At 30.9% G+C, this 10,636-nt stretch overlaps 2 protein-coding genes across 2 annotated transcripts; one reads left to right on the top strand and one right to left on the bottom strand.

Annotated features, from left to right (window-relative positions):
* Positions 1-493: 493 nt before the first annotated feature.
* Positions 494-2,473, top strand: LOC120195283 (protein Abitram-like). Its single transcript, XM_039197354.1, has 6 exons — positions 494-858; positions 1,103-1,151; positions 1,237-1,363; positions 1,561-1,631; positions 1,716-1,788; positions 2,333-2,473. The coding sequence occupies exons 1-6, from the start codon at positions 636-638 to the stop codon at positions 2,471-2,473; spliced, it is 684 nt and encodes a 227-aa protein (XP_039053285.1). The 5' UTR covers positions 494-635.
* Positions 2,474-2,931: 458 nt separating this feature from the next.
* LOC120195252 (UPF0496 protein At1g20180-like) lies at positions 2,932-4,138 on the bottom strand. Its single transcript, XM_039197324.1, has 2 exons — positions 4,084-4,138; positions 2,932-3,983 (listed from the first exon to the last, which is right to left on the bottom strand). The coding sequence occupies exons 1-2, from the start codon at positions 4,115-4,117 to the stop codon at positions 2,932-2,934; spliced, it is 1,086 nt and encodes a 361-aa protein (XP_039053255.1). The 5' UTR covers positions 4,118-4,138.
* Between the last annotated feature and the right edge of the window lie 6,498 nt (positions 4,139-10,636).

The raw sequence follows: 10,636 nt of genomic DNA, 5'->3' as shown, positions 1-10,636 counted from the left end.
CAGATGAAACGTGCCATAAAAACCGGGGAAATATGTCATACATGAATAGTTATTAAAAAAAGAAAGATATAACGTTGTAAAATAAAGAAAATTATGGTTGAGAACTCTACCTATAACAAAGTTTATTTTTATTTTTATTTTTTTTATAACCACTTATATCTGATATGTTGATCAGTTAATTCAGATATGGTACTACATAAGTAATGGTGACCCTCTCAATCTCTCTATTCGATAAAATTTAAACTCTCAAGTCTTAACCTTACTTAAGAGATTTAGTGCACCGTCTCAATATACCAACAAGGTATTGATATAAGGGAGAATTTTAGTTGTTCATGTTATTTTAAGTTTGAATCATTACTAAATAACTAATTTTTATGATGAAATAAAATTGGATTAAATTTAAGTTGTTTGGATTTTGAAAATGGAGTTGGAATTGACATGTTTAGGCCAATACTAATTAAAGAATGAACCCACTAATTTGGATTTGTGGCTATTTAGGGCTCAAGCAAGAACTCCAACCTCTATAATCTGGAACTAGAGAAGATATCACTGAAGCAGCAAACAATTCACAATTGAGAAAAAATGAGAAAAACCCTCGCTCGTCCCCACGTTTAATTCCATCAACGTCGGATATCATGGTCGACCAAGCTCATAAACCGGAAGAAACAGCCCTTCCGAACAACTTACAGCAACACCACAAACAAGACGAAGAACGACAACAACAACAACAATCAGTACTAGAAAATGCAGAATATGAAGATGAAGAATTACATAAGCTTCTAGTCCCTGACGTAACCCAACTTCCTCTTACTCCCTCATCTGCTGTTGAATCCAACTTTGCCTCTTACTTTGCTCCAGGTTTCCCCCATTTTTTTTCCAATTCGTATTGAATTGTCTAATTTTTATGGGGTTTTCTAGTGAAACCTTTGGGCTCAGGCTCTTTAAAGTTTGATGATTTTCTTATGTAGACTACTGGTTTTGTGTCAAATACATTGGTTAACTACTTTTTTTCATTATTTTCTATGCATTGGTTAAAGATGTCACTGCAGAATCATTTTTTATATAGTGTCCTGAGTGTGTCCTCTAATCAATTTTTTCACAGATTTTATGAAACCAGGGAACGATCAGTATGTTTATCGACATCCGAATGGGTAAGAATTCCAAACTTTCTTTGGGGTTTTTATTGAAAGAATGGGAATTTTGGATTGAATGAACTTAAATAATCTAAATTTGTAGATTGTGTGTTGTTGGCTTGGCTTCGACTCACTCGGCATTTAAGGATAAAGGTGAGGTTTCTGCCGTTGATTTCAATGTTGGTAAATCCGATCGCAGTGGTATGAAAGTCACCGGAAAGAGAAAGAAGGCGAGTTCTTTTGGGGTTTTTTAAAGTGGTTTATCCGTGTGATATTATTTGTTAGTATTTCTTTCAAATTGTGAAGACAAATAGAAGAATTCATTATCACTTGTTATTATGATATCAAAGAGTTTAATTTATTTTATGGAGTCTGAGCATTTAGCTTTGATGGAGTCCTATTGAAGTTAAATATGCTACTCTTGTAGAATGCTCAACACTTCGAGTCCAATACAGCTTTGTGCAAAGTTTGTACCAGTGATGATTCATATATTATAAGGTTGATATGATTATTTTCGCGCAGCATCTCTCCCTCTCCTTGTTTGCATTTTTCCGCATTGAAATGAATAGCAGTTTTGGGCAGGTCTTGTGTTAAAGGCTCCCTTTTGGAGGTGAATGAAAGATTGATCAAACAGCCAGACCTGCTTAATTCGTCAGTGAGTATAACTTGGCTACACTTTTTTACTACTTTCTCAATTTATATGTGTTCACAACATTGGAATTTTGTGGTGAAAACTGAATGCTTGTGAGTTGCGGTGACTAGCCTTTCATCTCTAGTACTCCATGTTCTTCTCATTAATTTAAAAGGCGTATGTTAAGACAAAAGACTATCAGTATTTTAAAGCATGGCATGATTTGGTCAATTACATACTTTGCAGTGTGTTAAAAAAGAGATGTTTAAATTTTTTCTTTCCGAATCAGAATATGGAAGAATTCTAAGTTATAGCTGGTAACCTAAAGGCTTGTGAGCTCTTCCTTACAAAGGTTGAGCGTGTCGAATAAAAGATTATAAAAAACATATGGTTTTTGCCACTGGGTACCGCAACTATAATTGCTTAAAACTTCTAGGATAGAACCTTATATGGCTGTCTTATTGTGCTGAGTAAATTTGGAATTCTTTTAGTTCGACAATTTTTCCAAGTGTGGCAAAATTTCTTCAGTTGTTAAAAAACCTGGATTTTTTGTTGTTGTTGTCTGCAGGCAGATAGAGAAGGATACATAGCAATTATAATGTCAAAGCCAGCAGACTGGCTTAAGGTGAAGTCTTCCTTGTTGAGCCTTGAAGAATTGAAGAAATTGAGAGAAGCCGGCTCTATACTTCCATCACATAATTCAAGCTGAAGGAATCCCTTTTCCTAATAGATATTTGCCAGGTTAAGTTCGTCACCATGACAAACTCTATACTTCTCCAGACCTAGATTCCGGTTGGGTGAATTATGTAGCACTGCTCCATTTTTATTTGTATTTCCTTTAGCTTAATAGTTGAAGAACAAAACTTTGTTTTGTTTTCTAGTTCCATGAAATAATAAAAGCAGAAAAGTAAGCCATTCTTCAACTTTTTGATGCAAATGGTTAATGATGTTTAAATTTAAAGTTCAAGCTTCTCTATGCAAATATACACACACGCAAAGAACTAGCAATGGCTAAACTCTATAGCAGTCAATTCCTTTTGCCTCGATAGCTGTAAAGCCGAAGAACTGACGAACTTTAATCTACCTGGCACATTAATTATGCCACGATCAATGCTTTCACTACATTATAAGCATTACAAAGAAATCTTCATGAATGGCACTGCTAGACTATGGCTGTGAATCAACTATTTCTTCGATAACGTGCCTTCTCGACCTGTTGATTGTGTGAAAACATAGCTTTGTATGTTCTTCAAGCTCTTTCAGTTGCTCCAAGAAACTCAAATCGCTTATACGGAATTCTCTTACAACCTCCTCAAGTACCTCAATCTTCCCGTTTCTAATGCACATATCAGCGATGGCTTTACGGTGCTCGATCTCGTCATGTAGTCTCCATACCAGTCTACTTATGGTATCGAAATCGTTGATCAAAATGTAAATCCCTTTAGCTGAGATATCAAGTTGCTCACTAAGTCTTTCGAGCAAGCGAGTAGTAGGCCCTTGCTGATGAGATGATGATTGGGTTTTCTTCTTCTTCCTAATGCATATGAACCAGGCTGCAAGCCCTGGTGCTGCTATAGTTCCGAACACGCTGTGGAAGGCAAGTATCAGTAATGCAACTACAAGAGCTGTATGAGAAATTACTAAACAAAGACCCCCAATCTGTTTGGAGATTCTTTTTGATTTCGCTTTTCGTCTTATCTTTTTGCGTTTCGACTTAAGCTTTCGAAACAAATCCAGGTTATTCTCATGAATCTTCCGGAACTGCAATGGTGTAATGATCGACAACGGGTTTTTAAGCAATGCAAATCCAGTTAGCTCCTCAAGTATAACGCTGCATTGTTCATCTGAAAAATCCTGAACCCTCTTGCTTAGCTTGATTACCTTTCGAATCCTCTGATAATAAACTCGGGTCTGGTGGATGCTTTTAAGGATTACTTCGCATAAATTACAAGTTTCCAAGCCGGCTTCGAAGTAATCTAGAAGAAGGTGATGAACATTCAAGCTCTCTTTCTTGTCCAATATTTCTTGCCTCGGTCTAAGCAAGAATTCCGACAAGTTTATATGAACATTAGCAATCGAGGACGTTGAAGGTAGTTTATCAAAGCCATGAACTTGACTCCACATTTCCACATAAGACTTTGTTCTAAAAACTTCCTTGTATTCTTCATTAACATCTGTCTTGTCACTCAAGTTACTCCCATTCTTCATCTCCGATCTGCCTGGAAACAAACAAACAAACAAAAACCCACAACTTAAGATCTACAAAAACTGAAAAAACAGCAAAACCCAGAAATCCATTCATGTTATAAATCGACTGACCTGATTTTAGCTTCGGAAAATGGATCATCTTCATCAAGCTTTTTCTTTTCTGGTTTTCTTTCTAAAACCTTCTCACATAAAATCAGTCTGAACGAAATAGATTGGGATTTTGATTGCTTGAGCGAATATTTATACATGCAGAGTTCGATGGCTTGAAGGGTTCGAAGAGGTTAAATAATATGAACAAATGACAGTTTAATCAGAGGGTGGAAAGCTTTGTAGCTTTGATCACACGATAGCGTCGCTCGTCACGGTTGTTTATCTACGTGTAATGGCTTGGGGCTTGCTCTTATCATAAAATAGCGCGCCAAAGCTCGGAGGTTACGAGTTTTTAAGTTTGCTCATACGCTATTAATTTCTCTAATTTTTCTTTTTTTATTTACCCATTTAAAAACAATGTTAATAGTGTTTTTTTTAAATTAATAAATTATTTTTCCTTTTCTGGTAAATCATGCTTTAAAGTTTAAAGTCTAACCCTATAAGTTAGATGTGAAGATGCTGACCATTATTTCATTTATGCTTCAAGTTGAAGCTTTTTTTTAGATTTTAAAAAATAATTTTTGAAATAATTACTATTTCAATTTAAAAGGTAATAAATAAAGAAAATTAAAGCGATAATTGTTGTATATGGTGATTGGTGATCTTTCACAAAATAATTACTATAAGAATATGTAGTTTATTACTCGTGTAATTTTCTTAATTCTTAATTTTATAAGAATCGAGAAGTATAACTGAAATGTCTTAGTTATACTTAATCTTTAGAGAGATTAAGCTCTAATAAGATTTAAGAGTGTCTGAAATTCGATTTGATTTTAAAAAAAATTATTTTGAGTTATTTGAATCGATATAATTTTTTGTTAAGTAAGTTCAAATCAAGTTTAAATTTTAAAAATTAAATTAAAAAATAAAACAAAATTGCTTTGGTATTTATACAAGTAATTTGATTATTTTCTAATTTATTCTTTATTTTTTTTTTCAATTTCTCTTTCGTTTTAAGTCTATTTATGAGAAAAATCGATTCATATACTTCTCAACCATTGTGAAATACTTATGTAGCTTCAATTTCTTATTTTGAAAATAAGGTTTTTTTTTCCAATTTAATTCGTCAATTTTACTTGTTTTCCTTATTTCTCAAACTGCTCCTTCGTTTTAAGAGTTTCTTTTAGCAAAGTTGAACTAGATGCTACTCTACCAATGTAAAATACCTATGTAATTTCAATTAATTTTTATGACAATAAATTTTCTTATCTTTCAATTTAATCCATTTACTTTATATTTTATTTTATTTAGTCACCTAACATCAACTCTTTGCAAATTCTTTCTTTCCATCAATTCATTAGCTCATTTACACTCACATCAATATTATATCCTTAAAATATATTCTTTGAAAAATAGTAGTATAAATATATTATATGATTTGATGATATTTGATTTGTTAAATAACATTACAAAAATTAATAATATGTATAAAAATAATAAGAATAACTAAAAAAACAATTACTATTATAATATTATAAGTAATTATATTCAAATTTAAATAAAAACTTAACAAATATATATGTTTTTTTGGTATATAAGTATGAAAACATCTACAACTTTTCGACTACTTTCTCAAAACTCCTTCTATTCTATCCGAATGCAGAAGGTTTTCCGGTTACTCAGGAGAAAAATGAAAGATGTGGGTTCAATTCGACTCGAAAAAAAATTTAAAATAAAATTTTGAATAACAGAATAATAATCATAAACTCAATGAATATAACTTTTTTATTCAACTCAATCAAATATTCAGCTTTAAATAATAACAATACCCGTGCCAACTCATGAATACACCACTGTTTAGATTTTTATTTTAAAAATGATAAGTATTAACTTAAAAGCTATTCATCTCTACCGATATAAACTACATTGGGAGCTATAAGAGTGTTATACGTCAACACTAAAGATAGGGTTCAAACCTTTTGTGCGGGGCTAATTAACCGTGGTATGTTTTTATTTATTTATTTAAATATTAATCAAAGAAACATGAAAATAGACTAAAATTAATTGTAGTAAAAAAAAACTTCGTTATTAAGGTATAAAATAATAAATTTATAATTTAATGTGGATTTCTTTATCCTTGTTAAAAAAAGAAAAGAAAAAGCCCAAGTAAACCAAGAGATTAAGAAGTTAAAGCTCAAAGTATTTTGTGAGTTGTTGACTTGCTGGCAAAGTCATTGCATCAATTAGTCCAACCTTAGCACTCTACAAGTTATTGCGTCCACTTCTGATCTTCTTCATTGGATATGCCCAAAATTCAGTCTTTATTTGACTTCTATTTACATTTATTTTATGGGTAAAATATAGTAATGATCACTGAACTTTTCTAAAGCTTTCATTTAGGTCCCCCAACTTTTAAAACTTATAATATAATCCCCCAATATTTAGTCTATTTGCAATATGGTCCCTCAACATTTAGTCCATTTGCAATATGGTCCCCGACGTAACTATTGGGGGACCATATTGCAAATGAATTAAATGTTGAGGGACTGTATTGCAAGTTTTAAAAGTTGAGGGACCTAAATAAAATCTTTAGAAAAGTTCAGTGACCATTACTATACTTTACCTTTTTTATTGGATTATTGTCCCATACATGCATCGATCATGAAATAGTCCGAATTTAAAATTTAAATATATTAAAATATTTCAACAAAAATAATTATGAAGTATTTTTTTCACTGTCAAATAATAAATATTTTAATTTTATCCCTTCAAAAAGAACTTCACTCATGATGGTTGTAAACTTTTAAACCATGTTTGCACTTGTATGAAAATATGTAATTATTATTCTTATAATTATATATGAATGAATAACAATAATATAATCACATTATAATATTCTATATCATATTTAATAGTATAAGTTATAATTATATATTTATATAAATTTATATTTTAAATAATACTAATTATGAAATTAAATAATATAGAAACACTATTATTCATCTCTTCCGAAGAATATAATTGCGTGCTTTCGATTATTACCTGATTCAGAGAAACAAATAAATTATGATAATTATCTAAGCTAAATACGTCACAACTATATAATTACACTAAAACCTAACTACATAATAATTTTTTAAACAAGTCCTTAATCGACACTATTATTAAAATTCGGTCATCAATTCAATTAAAAAACTACTAAAATAACCTTTCTTTTAAGTGATCCTTTCTTTTAATATCGTAATGAAAAAAACTTATCTATATTATAATCACATGAGTGTAATAAAAATCTAATAATCATATTCTAGTGTTGCTTTTGATAGAACTTGGACTGCTGTCAGAGTTAGAAATGTGAAAGTTCCCTGACATAACTTGGTCTGGCACACCCTGCACATCCTGCGAAATTCTATGATTGCTTAGATGGTTATTTTAGATAGATTGCTACGAGAGATAGGCTGTTCTCTGTTGATCCGCAAGTTGAGAGTGACTGAGTTTTCTGTGATGGTGATCAGAAGACGAGATCATGTGTTCTTCTGGTATTCTTATTCAAAAGAGGTTTTGAGTATTGACCTGGGCTGCTTGAAATCTGAAGCAGGGGTTAGAGGCCAGGGCTTTGAATTCAATTGGGCGATCAATAAACTTAAGGGGAAGTCTCTCCTCACTGTTCTACAAAAGATTGCGTAGAATTCGGTCATTTACCTATTTGGCGGGAGAGGAATACGAAGATATTTCAAGGGAATTAAATATCAGTACATGAGCTGGTTAGTCAAGTTCGGGATACGATTGGGTGGCGATTGCTGGATAAAAATATCAATAGGCTTACTTCAATTAATAATAGGTTGTACATAGAATGGAATCTGCTATATGTTGCTGGTTCGGTATAGGCTGTTGTATTGTATTGTATAGTGGATACTTGCTTTGTTTATTTGTAATAGGTTGGCTACCCTTGGAAAAATGAAATTTGCATTTATCTAAAAGAAATCTAATAATATTTTAATTTTTTTTAAAGCATTACTTCATTGAACGATAACTATAAGATATTATCCATAATTTATTTATTGTTAAAGAACATTAAATTAATTTACAATTGTTAAGTTTCTTGCACGATTTTGAGACAAATTGTCTACTGAATTTTATTTCATGGATGCTTTGAAATTTTCAATCAAGTGGTGACACCGGTTCCCTTTTGTTGTGTCTAGGCATTGTTTGTATTTGTCTAGGTTTTCTCGTCTCTTTATATTAAAATATGGGTAAAGTATAGTAATGGTCACTGAACTTTTCTAAAGCTTTCATTTAGGTCCCCCAACTTTTAAAACTTGCAATATAATCCCTCAACATTTAGTTTGTTTGCAATATGGTCCATCAACATTTAGTCCGTTTGCAATATGGTCCCTGACGTAATTGTTGGGGTACCATATTGCAAACGAATTAAATATTGGAGGATTGTATTACAAGTTTTAAAAGTTGAGGGACCTAAATGAAAGTTTTAGAAAAATTCAGTAGCTATTACTATACTTTACCCTTATTTTAATTAAACGTGATATTTAATTTATCATTAAAAGTTACAGAATAATTCTCTGATTATAGGACGTTATTTTGTTGAGTTCGGTGACTAGTAGAAGTTACAAAATGAGCCGAGATCACTCGGCTATTTATATATTATAAACTCATCTTTTTGATTAAAAGTTGACGACAGTCTGAACTGGACTGTAACTTATTGATGCTTAAAATGTTTTGTTAAGTTCGTTGACTATTAAAAGTTACAGAATAATTCTCTGATTATAGGACGTTATTTTGTTGAGTTCGGTGACTATAGAAGTTACAAAATGAGCCGAGATCACTCGGCTATTTATATATTATAAACTCATCTTTTTGATTAAAAGTTGACGACAGTCTGAACTGGACTGTAACTTATTGATTAAAATGTGATAAAATATGATATCAAAATCTCAAGTGATTATCATATTCCTGAGTCAGACGTCTAACTCAGACGATCGTTAATTTTTAACAGAAAAAGACAAATTTAGAATATATAAGTAGTTGGATGATCATTTTATAACTTTTAATAATTGAGGGACACAACAAAATAACACCATTGGAGATTATTTTTATCTGTTAAGAATTGAAAATTCAACAAAAACATCAACATAAAACCGAAGGACTATTTATATTATCATAAAAATAATAGTGTTATATAAAGGTTGACGATGCTAATTGATGACGTAACTAAATAGATAGTGGGCGCTAGTTGGCCCCTTTCGAATATGCCATTTTTTTAGCTTGAATATTTATTAAATTCAGACTATTTTGTTTTAATTTTTAGATATAACATATATTATAACCATATTAAATTTGAAATCAATTAATTATTCTTTTCATTATTTAATCCTAATTTCATCATTGATATTAATCAACAATAACATGTCAATTGTTTGTCCATACACATAATGAATGATGTTATTCGTCATATATTATATTTTTATCGGTTGATACTGTCAATCCTTTATTTTATTAATTATACCTAATAAATACATAGGGAATTATAAAGGAATCAACGGGACTCTAATCTCCTGAAAAAATATGCATATGATCTTTATACGTTTTTAAAAAATAAACAATGTTTTAAAATTGTAACTGTTTAAATAACCCATCTAATATTTTTTTATACATCCATCTAATAATTTAAATACCAATCTTTTAACCAAAATAGGTTGTCACTTCAATGGGGTTCGAACTAATTGGAAGGGATTTGAAATACAAACAACAAAGAAACAAAACAATGATTGGAATAGAATGGTATATGGGAAAAAACAGAGAAACAAATATCAATAAAGTTTGTTTAAACAGTAAACAATTTGATATCGTTTAAGTAAGTTCTCGAGTTTGAATAATTGTGCATATAGAAAATCTCTGTTGCAAAATTCATCCATCAAAACTAGATGTACGATGCGAGTCGATTAGAATTAATCGAGATAAAACCTTCAAACTGATAGTGAAAAAAAACTCGAAACAAATGAGAAAAATAAGTAATAAAATAGTCCTACTACTCATGATTTGCGTTGGTTAGTTAAAGCAAAAGAAAAGGAAAGGTCTCCATCAATAGGTAGAGACCTTTGTCATCACATACACATCAAAGAACAGTTATGTATAGGAATTTGTATAACATTCCCCAACCTTGCTTTAAAAACAAATGGCAACATTGTAATAATGTGGTAGATACTTTTGGCTGCCCAACTGCCAACACATTGGATTATTGGATCAGAAACTGCATTTATCACACTTTTATACGCATGAGTATTACACAAGGTTTGATTGCATGCATTTAGGGGTGTTCATTCGGTTAATTCGGTGGCCGAATCGACCGAACTACCATTTTCGAATTAATCGAATTTTTTTTTCTTTAACCGTTAACCGAACCGAACTTTTTTCGAAAATATTAACCGAACCGAATAAATTTCGGTTAATTCGGTTAATTTTCGAATTAACCGAAATTTTTTTAGAATTTTAGAATTTAATATTTTTTAATTAAAAAAACAATTTACAATTAATTTAAATAATATCTAATTAATTTGAT

Source organism: Hibiscus syriacus, unplaced genomic scaffold (genome assembly GCF_006381635.1).
Source record: "Hibiscus syriacus cultivar Baekdansim isolate YM2019G1 unplaced genomic scaffold, ASM638163v2 tig00117011_pilon, whole genome shotgun sequence".
Classification (NCBI taxonomy): domain Eukaryota; kingdom Viridiplantae; phylum Streptophyta; class Magnoliopsida; order Malvales; family Malvaceae; genus Hibiscus; species Hibiscus syriacus.
The sequence above is the reverse complement of the archived record's forward strand: the minus strand, read 5'-3'. Positions and strand labels throughout refer to the sequence as shown.